This window comes from Corvus brachyrhynchos, unplaced genomic scaffold (assembly GCF_000691975.1).
Source record: "Corvus brachyrhynchos isolate BGI_N302 unplaced genomic scaffold, ASM69197v1 scaffold255, whole genome shotgun sequence".
NCBI lineage: Eukaryota > Metazoa > Chordata > Aves > Passeriformes > Corvidae > Corvus > Corvus brachyrhynchos.
Window position 1 is genome coordinate 3,867,649 of NW_008238358.1, and position 19,708 is coordinate 3,887,356.

Sequence of the window (19,708 nt, forward strand, 5' to 3'; positions counted from 1 at the left end):
TACTTCAAAATAATGTCAAAAGTTTTAAATCTGCGTACTGTAAAATAGATCATTTTTTGTAGGTATGTCTGTAGTTTTACAAATAAAAAAGAGTTAAGTAATAGCCTGAATTTTAAATTTTGCTTGGATTTTACTTAAAATATTTCTAATATACAAATTGGTTTAAAAACACATATTTTTGATCTAGACTGTGTTCCTGTGTAATTGCTAATATAAAAAGTAAATACCTTCTATATTGTTTAACCTGTTGCACTTTTTTTCTCAGAAAAACCCAGCCCACCAGAAAAGCTAGGAGTAACAAATGTCACAAAGGACAGTGTTTCTCTTTCATGGCTAAAACCAGAACATGATGGTGGAAGCAGAATTGTGAGCTACGTCCTTGAAGCTCTTGAGAAAGGACAGCAAAAATGGGTTAAGTGTGCAGTTGTAAAGACAACTCATCATGTTGTCCATGGTCTTAAGGAAAACGTCGACTATTTCTTCAGGGTGTCTGCAGAAAACCAAGCTGGTTTAAGTGATCCTAAGGAACTACTGCTCCCTGTTACAGTTAAAGAACAATTAGGTATGCTTCCTGACATGAGACAAAAGTTGATACACAGTCCATTGCACTCACATTTTAAAAGATGGAACATTCTTCTAATGGTTTGGAAATGTTTTCTTTTTCAGAATCTCCTGAGATTGACATGAAGGGCTTCCCTCATAACACTGTATATGTTCGAGCAGGATCAAACCTAAAAGTTGAAATTCCAGTTTCTGGAAAACCAGTGCCAAAGGTGACATTGTCTAGAGATGGTGTTGCACTGAAGCCTACCATGAGATTTCACACAGAAACCACTGCAGAAAGTCTCATCATTAACCTTAAAGAAAGTGTGGCTGCTGACGCTGGCAGATACGACATTACTGCTGCGAATTCAAGTGGCACCACAAAATCATTTGTTAATATTGTTGTGCTGGATAGACCTGGTCCTCCTGTTGGTCCTGTTGTCCTTAGCGATGTCACTGAAGAGAGTGTAACACTCAGATGGCAACCACCAGCTTATGATGGCGGAAGTCAGGTTACCAACTATATTGTACTGAAAAGAGAAACAAGTACTGCTGCTTGGTCTGAAGTGTCTGCCACTGTTGCTAGAACTGTTATCAAAGTTATGAGGCTCACAACAGGGGAAGAATACCAATTCCGTATCAAAGCTGAGAACCGCTTCGGCATCAGCGATCACATAGACTCGCAATGTGTGGTTGTCAAGCTTCCTTACAGTGAGTAACGTGCTTCTCATGGTATACATTGATATTTTAATGCTCTGATGTTAAAAATATAATTTTGTTAACAATCACTTCTTTTGAAATCATCAGCTACCCCGGGCCCTCCTTCTACACCATGGGTCACTAATGTTACCCGAGAGAGTATTACTGTCGGATGGCATGAACCAGTCACTAATGGGGGCAATGCTATCATTGGATATCACCTGGAAATGAAAGACAGAAATAGCATTCTATGGCAGAAGGCTAACAAGACCCTTATTCGTACCACTCATTTCAAAGTCACCACAATCAGCGCTGGCCTTATCTATGAATTTAGAGTTTATGCAGAAAATGCAGCTGGCATTGGAAAAGCAAGTCGTCCTTCTGATCCAGTCCTTGCAATTGATGCTTGTGGTATGTACTCCCTTGAAAAAAATGAAGCCCAACAATTTTGTTTCCCCTGTGATAATTGTTCTGTACAGTAAGCCAATATTCAAAATACCTGTTAATTATTGGCAATATTCTTGCATTTCCTTCTGCAGAACCACCAAGAAATGTTCGTGCCTCAGATATTTCCAAGACCTCTATCACTCTCTCCTGGCAGAAGCCAGCATTTGATGGTGGTAGCAAAATCACTGGATACATCGTAGAAAAACGTGATCTTCCAGATGGCAGATGGACAAAAGCTAGCTTCACCAATGTTATTGAGACTCAATTCACAGTATCTGGCCTGACACAGAATTCCAAGTATGAATTCCGGGTCTTTGCGAAGAATGCTGTCGGTTCCATTAGTAATCCCTCAGATGTTGTGGGTCCTATCACATGTGTTGATACATACGGTAAGTGTTTTGCAATGATATAATGATATAATTTTGGGGTAATAGGACAATTAAAGGCTGTACTGTTTTGCAGATCCATGGTCTTTTAAATATGGAAGGCTAGTATACAGTGATTGATTCAAGAAGCATGAGTGACTGTGAGCATTTGGGCATGACTGTAGGGAACATCTTTGGCTGTGTCTGCATTTTTAAAGTCTTCTGGTATCTTTATTCTCTGAGCAAGAGAAGTCTGCCCATGATCCAAGTGGTTATACTTATACATGTAATTGTCTTTTCTTCATATGATTAGTTCTAACTTACTCTAGGTTTATGATTTAAGTTAATATATGCTCTCTTTACTTTGATCTGTATTTATGAAATATCTTTAACTATTAGATTAAATAAGGTAGTATTATTTGGGGATTTTATTAAATACAGGGCTACAATAAAAACGTTTTTAACTTATTCTTATTTTTTCTTAAGGTGCACCTGAAATCGATGTGCCACCAGAATACACAGAAGTGGTGAAGTACAAAGCAGGCACTTCAGTTAAGCTAAAACTAGGCATCTCAGGCAAGCCTATACCCACAATTGAATGGTTCAAAAATGGCAATGAGGTACTGACCAGTGCACTAGTGTCTTTTGAAAACACAACAGAATTTGCTTCTATACTCATCAAGGATGCCAATCGACTCGACAGTGGCACCTATGAATTAAAATTGAAGAATGCCATGGGTTCAGCATCAGCCCACATTAGAGTACAGATACTTGGTATGGCTTGAGATGCAATTATATTTTACTATTAAACAATAATTCAGTAATGAATACTTAGCATCTTCTTTCTTCTGCCTTCCACAGACAAGCCAGGACCCCCAAGTGGACCTATACAGTTTAAGACAGTCACTGCTGAAAAGATTACAATAATGTGGGACCCACCAGCAGATGATGGTGGTGCACCTGTAACACACTATGTTGTTGAAAAGCGGGAAACAAGTCGGGTTGTATGGTCTTTAATTTCTGAAAAACTGGAGGGATGCATTATAACTACAACAAAACTCATCAAAGGAAATGAATATGTGTTCCGTGTCCGTGGTGTGAACAAGTTTGGAATGGGTGATCCACTGGAATCTGAACCCGTTATAGCCAAAAATTCATTTGGTAAGAAATCAGTTCTATAAAATAACTTATGCAACTGAATTGTCTTGTGTATTATTTGGAAGTAGTACTGATCTGCTGACATATGTTTTTTTTACTCAGTTACACCTGGACCACCTAGTACACCAGAAGTCACAAAGATAACCAAGAATTCTATGACGGTTGTCTGGAATAGGCCCACTGTTGATGGAGGCAGTGAAATATCAGGATATTTTCTGGAGAAACGTGACAAGAAGAGTCTGAGTTGGTTCAAGGTCTCTAAGGAAACCATTCGGGACACCAGACAGAAAGTAACTGGTCTGACTGAAAACAGCGAATATCATTTCCGCGTTTGTGCTGTCAATGCAGCTGGACCAGGTCCATTCTCTGAGGCTTCTGACTTCTACAAAGCTGCAGATCCTGTTGGTAAGATTCAATGTGCATTATTTCCAAGAGGTTAGAAATCAATGGAAAATGAGTAGTTAGGGTGGGATTGTACCAATGTAATCAAGGGCAGATTTTCTTCCTCTTTACAATTAATTGGATTCTGATTGGTGTTTTTTTTCCCCCATAAACTATCATTTACAGATAAGCCAGGCTCACCAACAAAGCTGAAAGTTGTGGATACAACCAAGACATCTGTTACCCTTGGCTGGATTAAACCTGCTTATGATGGAGGAAGTCCAATTACCCACTATGTGGTGGAGAAGAGGGAAGGTGAAGAGCAAGAATGGACTGTAGTCAGTACTAAGGGAGAAGTGAGAACAACTGAGTATGTTGTATCCCACCTTCAGCCAAGTGTTAATTATTATTTCCGTGTATCTGCCATGAATTGTGCTGGACAAGGAGAGCCTATTGAAATGATGGAACCTGTTCAAGCTAAAGATATTCTTGGTACTGTATTTTTTTGTGATTTATCATTTTTCTGTGTGTTTTTTTTTTTTTTCAAATAATTTCTTATTTTACATGCCAAGTATGCATTATTAATTTTCATTTATTTCCACAGTGGCACCAGAGATTGATCTGGATGTTGCTCTTCGGACATCTATTGTTGCTAAAGCAGGTGAAGATGTGGAAATAATGATTCCATTCAAGGGAAGACCTCCTCCAACAGTCACATGGAGAAAGGGTGACAAGAATCTTGGGACTGATGAAAGATACATCATCCAGAACACAGAATCATCTACACTACTTAGTATTGCTCAAGTTACACGAAACGATACAGGAAAATACGTTCTTACAATTGAAAATGGAGTTGGAGAAGCAAAATCATCATTTGTGAATGTAAAAGTACTTGACACACCTTCTGCATGCCAGAAGCTGCAGCTTAAGCATGTTTCTCGTGGCACAGTTACACTGGTATGGGAGCCACCTCTCATCAATGGTGGTTCTGAAATAACAAATTATGTTGTTGAAAAAAGAGATGCTACAAAGAGGGCCTGGTCAACTGTTACAACAAAGTGTTCTCATACCACCTTTAAACTAACTAACCTGTCAGAAAAGACTGCATTCTTCTTCCGTGTTCTTGCTGAAAATGAAATCGGTCTGGGTGAACCTTGTGAGACATCTGAACCAGTGAAAGCTGCAGACGTACCTGGACCTGTAAAAGACCTAGCCATGAAAGACTCTACAAAGAGTTCTGTTAAACTGCAGTGGAGCAAACCTGACTACGATGGTGGTAGCATTATATCAGACTATGTTATTGAAAAGAAACTTCAGGGAGAGAAAGAATGGACATACGCAGGCACAAGCAAGAGCTGTGAATTTGTAGCTGACAAACTTAAGGAGCTTTCTGTTGTGGAATTCAGAGTCTTTGCTAAAAATGAAAAAGGCATGAGTGATTCTGTTACTGTTGGACCCATTACAGTGAAAGAACTTATAATAACACCTGAGGCTGACCTTTCTGATATTCCTGGAGGACAGATTGCAGTAAGAATTGGACACAACCTGCACGCTGAACTGCCCTATAAAGGTAAACCTAATCCATCAATGAGCTGGCTCAAGGACAACCTCCCTCTTAAAGAAACAGAACATCTTCGTTACAAGAAAACTGAAAACAAGATAAGCTTAAGTATCAAGAATGTGAAAAAGGAGCATGGTGGCAAATATACTTTAATTCTTGATAATGTAGTCTGCAGAAAGTCATTCACAATCACTGTAATCACTCTTGGTCCTCCATCCAGGCCAAAAGCACCTTTAAGAATAGATGAAATCAAAGCAGATAGTGTAGTTTTGTCATGGGACGCTCCTGAGGATGACGGAGGAGGAGAAATCAGTGGCTACAGTATTGAGAAGAGAGAAACCTCACAAATGAACTGGAAGCTGGTGTGTTCAAGTGCTGCAAGAACAACCTTCAAAGTACCAAACCTTGTTAAAGATACTGAATATCAGTTTAGAGTTCGTGCAGAAAACAGATATGGAGTGAGCCCACCTCTTGTCTCAGCTGATGTTGTGGCAAAGCATCAGTTTAAACCACCAGGTGCCCCAGGCAAGCCTGTTGTATACAATGTAACTGCTGATGGAATGAGCATTTCTTGGGATGCTCCCGTTTATGATGGTGGTTCAGAGATTGTGGGATACCATGTTGAAAAGAAGGAAAGAAACAGTATTTTGTGGCAGAAGGTTAATGTTGCATTAATATCTAACAGAGAGTACAGGATTACTGGACTGCTTGAGGGCCTGGATTACCAGTTCCAAGTATATGCTGAAAACGCTGCAGGCCTAAGCCGAGCGAGTGAGCCAAGCAAATTTACTTTGGCAGTCTCTCCAGTGGGTAAGTGAATTATTAATCACTCATCCAAGAAAATTCTGTTCTTGTAGATTATGGTGAGCAGTAATAAAAATAAATCTTCATTATTTTCCTTTCAGACCCACCTGGTACTCCTGATTACATTGATGTCACTAGGGAAACAATCACCCTGAAATGGAACCCCCCTCTGCGTGATGGAGGCAGCAAGATTGTTGCTTACAGCATTGAGAAACGGCAAGGAAGTGCAGACCGTTGGCTCAGGTGTAACTTTACTGATGTGAGTGAGTGCCAATATACAGTTACAGGGCTCAGTCCAGGTGACCGATACGAATTCCGAGTGCTTGCAAGAAATGCTGTTGGTACAATCAGCCCACCTTCACAGTCTTCAGGCTATATTATGACCAGAGATGAAAACGGTAAGAATTTCTTCTTAACATGCTTGCATTCGGGTATTGAAGCCAGATAGAGTTTCTGGCTGTACTGATGGGAAGTGGGAAGTCAAGGGGCAAAGAAGTTGTGACTGAGGTCCTCCCAGTCAATTCAGAACATTTATGTTTGTGCTCCAAGGTGGGAAGGTCTAAATTAAAAACCCAAATCTGGTAGACATACATAATTAATTGCTGAAAAGCATGGCACTCTACATTTCTCTTGCATAAGCAGCAGCAGCAAAGTTGGAAAGAAAGCATAGACGGTAGTATTCTGATGCACTGAATAATTTAAAATTGAAATGTGCCTCACGTAGTTTGCATACTATTAACACCGCATTTTAACAGCACTTTTCACCGGTTATTAATATGATGCACTTATGGGTGCTTACAGGAAAAATAAGTTTACCATTCATATAGTAACTGCTATTTAGAGAATGCCATTTTGTAAGTGAAATAATTCTATATATCACAAACTTTTATAATTAATACACTTAGAAGAGTATAAGAAAAAGACTTAGCTATATGGAAATTGATTTATATTTTCCTTTTTTAGTTGCTCCAACAATTGAATTTGGTGCTGAGCACTTTGAAGGCCTTACTGTTAAAGCTGGAGAGAGCATTAGACTTAAAGCTCTAATCAAAGGACGTCCAGTACCTAAAGTGACATGGTTTAAGGATGGGAAAGAGATTGATAAATTAATGAATATAGAAATAACTACAGCTATTGGATATAGTACACTCTTCATTAGAGATGCTATCCGGGAACATCGTGGAGTGTACACAGTAGAAGCCAAAAATGCATCAGGCACTAAACGGGAAGATATTACCATCAGAGTACAAGGTACTGCACCAAGCACTGTCAGCATGCTTTTCTTAAAATAGTATTTTATTGTAAGTGTCAGCAAATTATAACTGTGAACCTTTAAAATTGCAGACACACCAGGAAAAGTTGGTGGACCAATACGATTCACAAACATCACTGGAGAAAAAGTCACATTATGGTGGGAGCCTCCAGCAAATGATGGTTGTGCTTCTATTTCTCACTACATAATTGAAAAACGTGAAACCAGCAGGATTGCTTGGGCATTAGTTGAAGATAAATGTGAAGCTTGCACCTATACAGCACTTAAATTAATTAAGGGCAATGAATATCAGTTCCGTGTCTCTGCAGTGAACAAATTTGGAGTTGGCAGACCATTGGAGTCTGATCCAGTTATTGCACAAATACCTTACAGTAAGTTGCCACCTCATTCTGCACAAATATCCACGGTGTTACCATCTTGTCTTTCTAATGACATTTTTCTTTTTTTAGCTCTCCCTGATGCACCAGGAACTCCAGAGCCTACCAATGTAACAGGAGACAGTATCACACTCACATGGGCAAGACCAGAGTCAGATGGTGGAAGTGAGATAAATGAGTACATTCTTGAAAGGAGAGAAAAGAAGAGCATGCGCTGGGTTAAAGTATCCAGTAAGAGGCCCATTACTGAGAACAGATACAGAGTAACTGGCCTTATTGAAGGCAATGAGTATGAGTTCCATGTCATGGCTGAAAACGCTGCAGGAGTTGGACCTCCAAGTGACGTTTCAAAGCTGATTAAATGCAGAGAACCAGTCAGCCCACCAAGTGCTCCTAATGTTGTAAAGGTGACAGATACATCAAAGACTAGCGTAACCTTAGAGTGGACAAAGCCGGTTTTTGATGGAGGCATGGAAATCATTGGGTACATCATTGAAATGTGCAAAGCTGATCTTGAAGCATGGCAGAAAGTCAATGCAGAGACTGTTATTGCTACTAAATATACCGTTGTTGATTTGGAGGCAGGAGAACACTATAAATTCAGAGTTAGTGCTGTCAATGCTGCTGGCAGAGGAGAAAGTTGCGAAGTTCCTGCTTCAGTCCAAACCGTGGACAGACTTTCTGCTCCTGAAATTGATATTGATGCGAATTTCAAGCAGACTCATATTGTAAGAGCAGGTGCAAGCATTCGTCTATTTATTGCCTTCTCTGGAAGACCTGTTCCTACTGCAGTGTGGTCCAAAGCAGATGTTAATCTTAGTTTGCGTGCTGACATTCAAACAACTGATTCATTCAGCACATTGACTGTGGAGGAATGCAATAGAAATGATGCTGGCAAGTATGTCTTTACTGTGGAAAACAACAGTGGAAGCAAGTCTATTACATTTACTGTCAAGGTTTTGGACACACCTGGTCCACCAGGTCCTATTACATTTAAAGATGTGACTCGAACATCTATTACTTTAATGTGGGATGCTCCTATTCTGGATGGAGGTTCTCGTATCCACCACTACGTTGTGGAAAAACGCGAAGCAAGTCGTCGTAGCTGGCAAGTAGTGAGTTCAAAATGCACTCGACAAATCCTTAAGGTCACAGATCTAGCAGAAGGTATGCCATATTATTACCGAGTATCAGCAGAAAATGAATATGGTGTAGGTGAACCCTGTGAATTAACAGAACCAGTTGTAGCCACAGAAGAACCTGCTCCACCTAAGAGACTAGATATTGTTGATACAACCAAATCTTCTGTAGTTTTAGCTTGGCTTAAACCTGATCATGATGGTGGTAGCCGTATTACTGGATACCTTCTTGAAATGAAACAAAAAGGATCTGACTTTTGGACTGCAGCTGGACAAACCAAGCAACTTACTTTCACCGTTGAAGGCCTTGTGGAGAACACAGAATATGAGTTCCGGGTCAAGGCAAAGAATGATGCTGGCTACAGTGAGCCAAGGGAAGCTTTCTCTTCTGTTATTGTTAAGGAGCCACAGATTGAACCAACAGCAGATCTCAGTGACATAAGCAGACAGCTTATAACATGCAAGGCTGGAAGCACCTTTACTATTGATATACCAATCAGTGGACGCCCAGCTCCAAAAGTGACATGGAAACTTGAGGAGATGAGGCTGAAGGAAACTGAAAGAGTGACCATCAAGACAACAAAAGACCGAACCACGCTGACTGTAAAAGACAGTATGAGAGGTGACTCTGGTAAATACTACCTTACACTTGAGAACACTGCTGGTGTGAAAACATTTACTGTCACAGTGGTAGTCATAGGAAGGCCGGGTCCCGTCACTGGCCCAATTGAAATATCATCTGTATCTTCTGAGTCCTGTGTGTTGACCTGGAAAGAACCTGAAGATGATGGTGGCAGTGACATTACAAACTACATTGTAGAGAAACGTGAATCTGGCACAACAGCATGGCAGCTGGTAAATTCCAGTGTGAAACGCACACAGATCAAAGTCAGTCATCTCACAAAATATCAAGAGTACAGTTTCCGAGTAAGCTCAGAAAATAGATTTGGTGTCAGCAAGCCAGTTGAATCAAAACCAATAGTTGCTGAGCATCCATTTGGTAAGTGAAATACTTATCAAAATTTGTTCTTTTCCTCTGACTGAGGTATTTATAATTCCTAACATTTTCTCCCCATCCTTCTTATGTTTAGTCCCACCAAGCCCACCTTCAAGGCCAGAAGTCTATTCTGTGTCTGCAAGTGCCATGGCCATTCGCTGGGAGGAACCCTATCATGATGGTGGCAGCAAAGTCATTGGATATTGGGTGGAAAAGAAGGAGCGCAACACCATCCTTTGGGTGAAGGAGAACAAAGTACCATGCTGTGAATGCAACTATAAAGTCACAGGGTTGGTGGAAGGCCTAGAATATCAATTCAGAACCTATGCTCTAAATGCTGCAGGTGTTAGCAAAGCTAGTGAAGCTTCCAGACCTGTAGTGGCTCAAAATCCAGTTGGTAAGTACTACTTTTAGAGTTACATTGTTATTTAAGCTAAAATAGGATTGCATTTCTCATTTTTTCTGCTTTATTCCTCCAGATCCACCAGGAAGACCAGAGGTAACAGATGTCACCAGATCTACAGTGTCGCTGAGCTGGTCACCTCCACTTTATGATGGTGGAAGCAAAATTGTCGGATATATTATTGAGCGCAAACCATATAATGAATCTGGTGATGGACGTTGGCTGAAATGCAATTATACCATTGTCTCAGAAAACTTTTTTACTGTGACAGCTCTTAGTGAAGATGAAGCCTATGAATTCCGTGTACTAGCAAAGAATGCTGCTGGTGTGATTAGCAAAGGATCTGAATCAACTGGTGCTGTCATTTGCAAAGATGAATACAGTAAGGAATATTTACTTGGAACAATTGAAAACATAACATTCTATTTTTAGTACTGTCATGTAATTTTTTTTCAAATCTCTTTTTTCCAGCACCACCAAAGGCTGAACTTGATGCCAGACTTCAGGGAGAAGTTTTGAGCATTAGGGCTGGATCAGATCTTGTTCTGGATGCAGCTATTGGTGGAAAACCAGAACCAAAAGTCTTCTGGTCCAAAGGTGACAGGGAACTGGAGCTATGTGAAAAGATATCTCTGCAATACACCAGCAAACGAGCTATTGCAATTATCAAGTTCTGTGACAGAAGTGATAGTGGAAAATATACCCTAACTGTTAAAAATGCCAGTGGGATGAAACAAGTTTCTGTTCTTGTCAAAGTGCTTGGTATGTGTCCCGTGATTAGTATTAATACTTAGTATACTAAAAAACCCACATTCTTTTAAATGAGATGCTTTTCCTTAGCTGCTAATAACAATACTTATTTTGATTCCTACACAGATTCACCAGGCCCATGTGCAGGCAAAATCACAGTTAGCAGAGTAACAGAAGAGAAATGTACTCTGGCATGGAATATTCCTGAGGAAGATGGCGGTGCAGAAATCACTCACTATATGATAGAAAGGCGTGAAACCAGCAGACTTCACTGGGTTATTGTTGAGGCTGAATGCCAGACTTTATCAACTGTGGTAACAAAACTTATTAAAAATAATGAATATATCTTCCGTGTGAGAGCTGTCAACAAATATGGACCGGGTGTTCCACTTGAAACAGAACCTGTGATTGCCAAAAATGCTTTCAGTGAGTGTTACTACCTTCCATTCTGCATCAGAATTTGTGGAATAATTCTCATGGATACACAGTGTATTGAACAATAATATTTTTTTCTCACCTTTAAAAAAAATAGCTATTCCAACACAGCCTGGTGCTCCTGAAGAAGTGAGTGTCGGCAAGGAACATATCATCATTCAGTGGTCGAAACCAGAATCAGATGGTGGCAGTGAGATTAAGGACTATCTTGTGGACAAACGTGAAAGAAAAAGTCTGCGCTGGACACGAGTGAATAGAGATTACACCATTTATGATACTAGACTGAAAGTCACCAGTCTCATGGAAGGGAGCCAGTACCAATTCCGTGTCACTGCAGTGAATGCTGCTGGAAACAGTGAACCTAGTGAAGCTTCACAATACATGTTATGTAAAGAACCATCATGTAAGTTACAATATTTAAAACATATTTTAATATTTATTTATAATAATGGAGCATAAACTCACATTGACACTTCAACTAAGAAGCCCATAACCACACATAAACTCACTGAACTAGCTAGTATTGGAATAAATTAAAAACAGTTATAGTTCATCTTAAATGCATTTCCCGGGATTAGCTGTCTGGAAGTCGGTTTTGACTGTAAAATGTTTTCTGCAACAATGTAAAATGCATTTTCTTCTTTTTCAAAGATACTCCTGCATCACCTTCAGTTCCAAGAGTTGTGGATACTACAAAGCACAGCATAAGTTTAGCATGGTCAAAGCCCACATATGATGGTGGTGCTGACCTCTTAGGCTATGTTCTTGAAATGAAAGAAGAAGGTAGTGAACAGTGGTATCGACCACATACAACTGCCACTCTGAGGAATGCTGAGTTCACCGTGACTGGTCTTAAAACAAACCAGAAATACCAATTCAGAGTCGCTGCAACAAATGTGAATGGTATGAGCGAATTTAGTGAATCATCAGCAGAAATAGAACCTGTGGAAAGAATAGGTAATTTGAAAACGTAATGTATATTTTAAGGAATGTATATTTTCCTTTAGAATTTCTATTAGATTAACTAATTCCATGTTTCTTATACCCTTCGTCAGAAATACCTGAACTTGAGCTTGCTGATGATCTGAAGAAGACAGTTACAGTCAGAGCTGGTGGTTCCCTGCGCCTAATGGTCTCTGTATCTGGCAGACCTGCTCCTGTAATCACATGGAGCAAGCAGGGTGTTGACCTTGTAAGTCGAGGCATTATTGATACTACCGACAGCTACACTCTACTTATTGTGGATAAAGTTAATCGATATGACGCTGGAAAATACATCATTGAGGCTGAAAATCAATCAGGAAAAAAATCTGCAACTATTTCTGTGAAAGTGTATGGTAAGTACTGCTACAGTTGTATATGAGCATTATGCCACTCTGTGTGCTCATTGCTCAGAAATAAGTCTCATTCATTTCCAAAGGAAGTTTGCATTTTAAATAACATGAGAATGTTTGAGGAGTCAGGGAAACAATCTAATCCAAAGGAAAATTTCTGGAGCTGTGCTAGTTTACAAATCAAATCCCATTTTTGTTTTATGCAGAAGTAGTTATTTACTGTAAAATGAAAGGATTCAAAAGGGGAAAAAATTTTTTTGTTTGTTTGTTTTAGATACACCTGGTCCACCACCTGCAGTGAGAGTTAAGGAAGCATCAAAAGATTCTGTGACACTTACTTGGGACATTCCAGTCATTGACGGTGGAGCCCCAGTCAACAATTACATAATTGAGAAACGTGAAGCTTCCATGAGAGCTTATAAGACTGTCACTATCAAATGCAGTAAGACACTTTATAGAGTTACTGGACTTCTGGAAGGAGCTTTGTATTATTTCAGAGTACTACCAGAAAATATTTATGGCATTGGTGAAGGCTGTGAAACATCTGATGCAGTACTGGTATCTGATGTCCCCATGGTACCACAAAAACTCGAAGTGATTGACACCACTAAGTCAACTGTTACACTTGCTTGGGAGAAACCACTGCACGATGGCGGCAGCAGATTGACTGGCTATGTTATTGAGGCCAGCAAAGCTGGAACAGAAAGATGGTTGAAGGTAGTGACATTGAAGCCTACCGTCTATGAACATACCATTATCTCTCTCAATGAAGGTGAACAGTACTTGTTCAGGGTCAGAGCACAGAATCAGAAGGGCGTGTCGGAACCACGAGAGATTGTCACAGCAGTGACAGTTCAAGACCAAAAAGGTAGGTGTCTACTGTTGAAAACAATAGGGTCAAGCTTACACCAAATGAATGTGATAGTTATAAAACAGGTATTTAAAATATCAATTATTTGCTCTCCTTAGTTCTACCAACAATTGACTTTACTGGAATACCTCAGAAGACAATCCACGTACCTGCTGGCAAGCCCATTGAATTAGCCATTCCAATTGAAGGACGACCACCTCCAACTGCATCTTGGTTCTTTGCTGGTTCTAAACTAAAAGAATCAGAACGCATCAAAATGGAGACTGCTGCCAAAATTGCCAAATTAACTGTGCGTGAGACCACCATACATGACACTGGGGAGTATACACTTGAACTGAAGAACACAACTGGAACAGTTACTGATACAGTAAAGGTTATAATCCTTGGTAAGAATTCATGAAAATAATTGTCCATGAAATTTCTCCATTTCAACTTTTACATGAGAAATATGATTCCTTTTTTCCACCTGTTTTGTAAGTTTCTTTTTTTTTTTTTTCCCCTAGACAAGCCTGGACCACCTGTTGGACCTATCAGAATTGATGAAATTGATTCAAATTATGTAACCATCTCCTGGGAGCCACCTGAGCTGGATGGTGGAGCTACCCTTAGTGGGTATGTGGTAGAACAGCGTGATGCTCATCGTCCTGGATGGTTGCCAGTTTCAGAGTCAGTAACCAGGACAACATTTAAGTTCACCAGACTTGTTGAAGGTGCAGAATATGTGTTCCGTGTAGCTGCTACAAATCGCTTTGGAATTGGATCTTACCTGCAGTCTGAAATCATAGAATGCAAGAGCAGAATCCGTAAGTCTGAATTGTTGTTCATTCTCTACCTTTAAAATTAAAAATATATCTTTAAATGGGCTTATATATCCACACATATACTAGAATTTTCTAGATGTTGCTACTTCCTTTTGCCAGCTAGAATGGTATATTATGGTGCACAGTAATCCAAAGAAGAATGACATCCATAAATCTGTATGTGTAATATAGATGTACTGCACAGAACATGGATGGTAACGTTGGATTTTCTGCTCAGATCTACCTTTAGTCTTGAAAAATTGCTTTACCCCATTACAAAACCAGAAGTTTTTCACTGACCCAATTTGTAAATTGCTCAGATATCTACTACTAAGAGAGTTTGATAAGACATTGATATTACATTGTTCTTCACAATATGTCACATACTACTAATGTGTAGAGTAATCTGATGCTTTCTTCACTAATTCCATGTCATATTTTTACAGGTATTCCTGGTCCTCCTGGCACTCCAGAAGTGTTTGATATCTCTCGAGACGGCATGACATTGACTTGGTATCCTCCAGAAGACGATGGTGACTCACAGATTACTGGTTATATTGTGGAACGCAAAGAAGTTAGAGCAGATAGATGGATCCGTGCAAATAAAGTTCCAGTCACCATGACTCGTTACCGTTCCACTGGGTTGGTCGAAGGATTAGAATATGAACACCGGGTCACAGCAATCAATGCCAGAGGCACTGGGAAACCCAGCCGTCCTTCCAAGTCTGCTGTTGCCAGAGATCCAATTGGTAAGTAATTTCCTACAAAGATTAAACACATTATAGTAGAAGAGAATGACACTAGTAAAATTTACCCTTTTTTCTAATTTGGAAATTTATCTGGATGTATTAACAAATGAGATTCTGACTGGAGAAAACAAGGAGAATATTAGTGAAAATCTTTCATTTGAAGTTTTCCTGTATAAATTCATTGTAGACTTATTACAGTTCATAAGTTGAAAGTTTCATCTTTCAGATATTCATAAAAACATATTCCACTTGCCTATTTGATCTTCTCTTCCAGCTCCTCCAGGTAAACCTCAGAATCCAAGAGTCACTGATACTACAAGAACATCTGTCTCCCTGGCTTGGAGTCCACCAGAAGATGAAGGTGGTTCTAAAGTTACTGGCTACTTAATTGAGATGCAGAAGGTTGATCAATTTGAATGGACCAAATGCAATACTACGCCAACCAAGATTCGGGAATACACCTTGACACATCTTCCCCAGGGTGCAGAGTACAGATTCCGTGTGCTAGCCTGTAATGCTGGTGGGCCAGGAGAACCTGCTGAAGTGCCAGGAACAGTCAAAATAACAGAAATGCTTGGTAAGACATTTCAAGTCTTAATTCTTGTTGAAAGCTGTCCTAAAAAAATATTTGCCTAAAGCAGGTATGATATTATCTGTAGAAGGACATAGCATGATGTGTTATTTTTGTTTACAGAATATCCGGACTATGAACTTGATGAAAAATACCAAGAAGGTCTCATGGTGAGACAAGGAGGAGTAATCAGGCTTACAATACCCATTAAGGGTAAGCCCATCCCAGTATGCAAATGGACAAAAGAAGGACAGGACATCAGCAAGAGGGCCATGATTGCGACTTCTGACACTCACACAGAACTTGTGATCAAAGATGCAGAAAGAGAAGATTCAGGCACCTATGATTTGGTACTTGAAAACAAGTGCGGCAAGAAAGCCGTGTATATTAAAGTCAGAGTGATTGGCATTCCAAATCCACCAGAAGGACCACTTGAGTATGATGATTTACAAGCTCGTTCTGTCAGAGTAAGCTGGAGACCTCCTACAGATGACGGTGGTGCAGATATCCTGGGTTATATCGTTGAGAGAAGAGAAGTGCCGAAGACTGCCTGGTACACTGTTGACTCTAGAGTGAAAGGGACATCTCTGGTGGTGAAAGGGCTCAAAGAAAATGTGGAATATCACTTCCGTGTTTCTGCTGAAAACCATTTCGGTATTAGCAAATCTCTCAAATCTGAAGAACCAGCAGTACCAAAGACACCTCTAAGTAAGTTTTCTTCTAGACTGAAAAAATAGTTACTGCATTATGATTTAAAAGTGCAATAATATATGCAGAAATTTTAATGGTATATCACTGTTATTTCTATTATTTTTATTATTGTAATTATTAATAGATCCTCCAGAGCCTCCAAACAACCCACCTGAAGTGCTTGATGTTACAAAGAGTTCTGTCAACTTGTCCTGGTCCAGACCTAAAGATGATGGTGGTTCTCGTGTAACTGGCTACTATATTGAACGTAAAGAGACATCTACAGAAAAATGGGTCCGGCATAATAAGACACAGATTACCACTACAATGTACACAGTCACAGGACTTGTTCCAGATGCTGAATATCAATTCCGTGTCATTGCTCAAAATGACATTGGTGAAAGTGAAGCAAGTCCTGCTTCTGAACCAGTTGTATGCAAAGATCCATTTGGTAAGATAATGTCTGCATTAACAGATCTTTTGAGAGCAACTTTATGGCATTTAGAGAAAAATTGATTTTCTGTATCTATTTTAATTTTCAGACAAACCAAGCCAACCTGGAGAAATTGAGATCACTTCTATATCTAAGGACAGCATTACATTAGAATGGGAACGACCTGAAAGTGATGGTGGCAAAGAGATCCTTGGCTATTGGGTTGAATATCGCCAGTCTGGAGAAAGCACCTGGAAAAAATGCAATAAGGAACGCATCAAGGACAGGCAGTTTACAGTAGGAGGTTTACTAGAGGCCACAGAATATGAGTTCCGTGTTTTTGCAGAAAATCAGACTGGTCTCAGCAGACCTCGAAGGACTGCTATGGCAGTGAAAACTAAATTAACATGTAAGCAAAAATATATTGTCACATTTGCTGTGATATTGTTGTGATTTGTTGTGTCAAAAGCAATGGTGCTGCATTTAACATGCTGCCTATTTGTTTTACATGGTATTTGCTAACATGACTGTCCCAAAGGACAGTCTTTCAAGTATAAGAGGGACAAGTATAAATGGAAATTAATTTCCAGTAATCTAATAATATAGGAAAATTTCATAGTAATCATAATAATTTTCTTAATTTTCTTTGTCGCAGCTGGAGAAGCACCTGCCATAAAAAAAGAAATGCAGGATGTTACAACTAAACTGGGTGAGGCAGCTCAGCTGACATGCCAGATTGTTGGAAGACCTTTGCCTGATATTAAATGGTACCGCTTCGGCAAAGAGCTGGTACAAAGCAGAAAATACAAAATGTCATCTGATGGACGCAATCATACACTGACAGTAATGACAGATGAACAGGAGGATGAAGGTCTCTACACTTGTATGGCTACCAATGATGTTGGAGAAACTGAAACTAGTGGCAAGCTATTATTGCAGGCTCCTCCTCAGTTCCACCCTGGCTTCCCATTGAAAGAGAAATACTATGCAGGTGCAGGTGGCACCCTCCGCCTTCACGTTGTGTATATTGGCCGGCCAGTACCAGCAATAACTTGGTTCCACGGCAACAAACCTTTGAGAGGATCAGAAACAATTACTATTGAGAACACAGAACAGTATACTCATCTTGCTATTAAAAATGTCCAGCACAAAACTCATGCTGGGAAGTACAAAGTACAACTCAGTAACACATTTGGAACAGTTGACACTGCACTTAATGTGGAAATACAAGGTAATTAATTTTATTTTCAGTATTTTTGTGGAATATTTTCTCAAATATTGACTGGAAAAAGAAATAAAAATTTTGTGCTTTTTCTTGTACAGATAAACCAGATAAACCAGTAGGGCCAATTGTTATAGAGTCTATACTGAAGAATTCTGTGGTGATAAGCTGGAAACCACCAGAGGATGATGGAGGTGTTATGATAACCAATTACATCATAGAGAAACGTGAAGCCAAGGAAGGAGCAGAATGGCAACTTGTATCTTCAAGTATTTCAGGCACAACGTGTAGAATTGTTAACCTAACTGAAAATGCAGGCTATTATTTCCGTGTTTCTGCTCAGAATATGTACGGCATTAGTGAAGCACTGGAGGTCTCATCAGTAGTTTTTATAAAGCCTCCGTTTGGTAAGTGGAGACCAAAATATCAGTGTCTGTATGCCCCTGGGTTTTCGTTTAATGCCAGCCGACAGCTAAGCCCCACGCAGCCGTTCGCTCATTCCCCCACCAGTGGCATCGGGGAGAGAATCAGAAGGGTAAATGCTGGAAAACTGTTGGGTTGAGATAAAGACAATTTAATAGGAAAAGAAAAATCTGTGTGCACCAGCAATGCAAACCAAGGAATTCATTCCCTGCTTCCCTTGGAGAGACAGGTGTTCAGCCATCTCCAGGAGTGCAGGGCCCCATCACATGTAACAGTGGCTTGGGAAGACAAATGCCATCACTTCAAATGTCCCTTCCCCTATTTCATATACTGAACATGATGTCATATGGTCTGGAATATCCCTTTGGTCAGTTGGGATCACCTGTCCTGGCTGTGTCTCCTCCCACCCTCCCACGCACCTCCAATTTCCTCACTAGCGTGGCAGTACAAAAAGCAGAAAAGGCCTTGGCTCTGTGTAAGCTCTTCTCAGCAATGAAAAAAACATCTCCTTGTTATCAACCCTGTGTTCAGCACAAATCCAAAACACAGCTCCATATTAGCCACTGGGAAGAAAGTTAAATCTACCCCAGCCAAAACCAGCATACCCTGTAATTAATTAATAAGGCAAATCCACTTCAGTTTTTGAACTTTGTTATTCTTTACAGAAAAACCAGGACAACCTGGCCAGCCAGTAGCAAGTGCTGTCACAAAGGATTCTTGTGTTGTCTCATGGAAGCCACCCACAAGTGATGGCGGTGCAAAGATTAGAACTTACTATCTTGAGAAGCGTGAGAAAAAACAAAACAAGTGGATTTCTGTAACAACAGATGAAATTCGTGAAACAGTCTACTCTGTGAAAGATCTTATTGAAGGTCTTGAATATGAGTTCCGTGTAAAATGCGAAAATCTTGGTGGTGAAAGTGAGTGGAGTGAGGTATCCCAACCAGTCATTCCAAAATCTGATGTACCAATTAAAGCTCCACATTTCAAGGAAGAAATAAGGAATCTGAATGTGAAATTTCAAGCTAATGCCACATTTGTCTGCAAAGTCACTGGTCATCCTAAGCCAATCGTCAAGTGGTACAGACAGGGCAAAGAAATCATGCCAGATGGGGAGAAGATCAAGATCCAGGAATTCAAGGGTGGATATTACCAGCTGATCATCACGAAGGTAACAGATGATGATGCCACGGTATATCAAGTTAGAGCTACCAACCAAGGAGGATCTGTGTCTGGCACTGCCTCTCTGGATGTTGAAGGTGAATGAAGGGTCTTGATAACCA

General features: G+C 39.9%; 1 protein-coding gene across 1 annotated transcript in view; it reads left to right on the top strand.

Annotated features, from left to right (window-relative positions):
• Window positions 1-19,708, top strand: part of TTN (titin) — a 242,421-nt gene that overhangs the window by 213,814 nt on the left and 8,899 nt on the right. Inside the window, exons 282-312 of the mRNA XM_017735567.1 lie at window positions 266-562; window positions 667-1,254; window positions 1,351-1,653; window positions 1,782-2,078; window positions 2,541-2,828; window positions 2,916-3,215; window positions 3,315-3,617; window positions 3,780-4,085; window positions 4,198-5,964; window positions 6,060-6,356; window positions 6,922-7,209; window positions 7,303-7,602; window positions 7,681-9,747; window positions 9,839-10,141; window positions 10,224-10,529; window positions 10,619-10,909; window positions 11,024-11,323; window positions 11,430-11,735; window positions 11,984-12,289; window positions 12,388-12,669; window positions 12,941-13,534; window positions 13,636-13,923; window positions 14,041-14,340; window positions 14,784-15,086; window positions 15,361-15,663; window positions 15,781-16,365; window positions 16,493-16,798; window positions 16,890-17,189; window positions 17,436-18,011; window positions 18,104-18,409; window positions 19,091-19,684. Of these exons, the coding sequence (XP_017591056.1) occupies window positions 266-562; window positions 667-1,254; window positions 1,351-1,653; window positions 1,782-2,078; window positions 2,541-2,828; window positions 2,916-3,215; window positions 3,315-3,617; window positions 3,780-4,085; window positions 4,198-5,964; window positions 6,060-6,356; window positions 6,922-7,209; window positions 7,303-7,602; window positions 7,681-9,747; window positions 9,839-10,141; window positions 10,224-10,529; window positions 10,619-10,909; window positions 11,024-11,323; window positions 11,430-11,735; window positions 11,984-12,289; window positions 12,388-12,669; window positions 12,941-13,534; window positions 13,636-13,923; window positions 14,041-14,340; window positions 14,784-15,086; window positions 15,361-15,663; window positions 15,781-16,365; window positions 16,493-16,798; window positions 16,890-17,189; window positions 17,436-18,011; window positions 18,104-18,409; window positions 19,091-19,684 (13,950 nt within the window). The remainder of the gene's footprint in view (window positions 1-265; window positions 563-666; window positions 1,255-1,350; window positions 1,654-1,781; window positions 2,079-2,540; window positions 2,829-2,915; window positions 3,216-3,314; window positions 3,618-3,779; window positions 4,086-4,197; window positions 5,965-6,059; window positions 6,357-6,921; window positions 7,210-7,302; window positions 7,603-7,680; window positions 9,748-9,838; window positions 10,142-10,223; window positions 10,530-10,618; window positions 10,910-11,023; window positions 11,324-11,429; window positions 11,736-11,983; window positions 12,290-12,387; window positions 12,670-12,940; window positions 13,535-13,635; window positions 13,924-14,040; window positions 14,341-14,783; window positions 15,087-15,360; window positions 15,664-15,780; window positions 16,366-16,492; window positions 16,799-16,889; window positions 17,190-17,435; window positions 18,012-18,103; window positions 18,410-19,090; window positions 19,685-19,708) is intronic.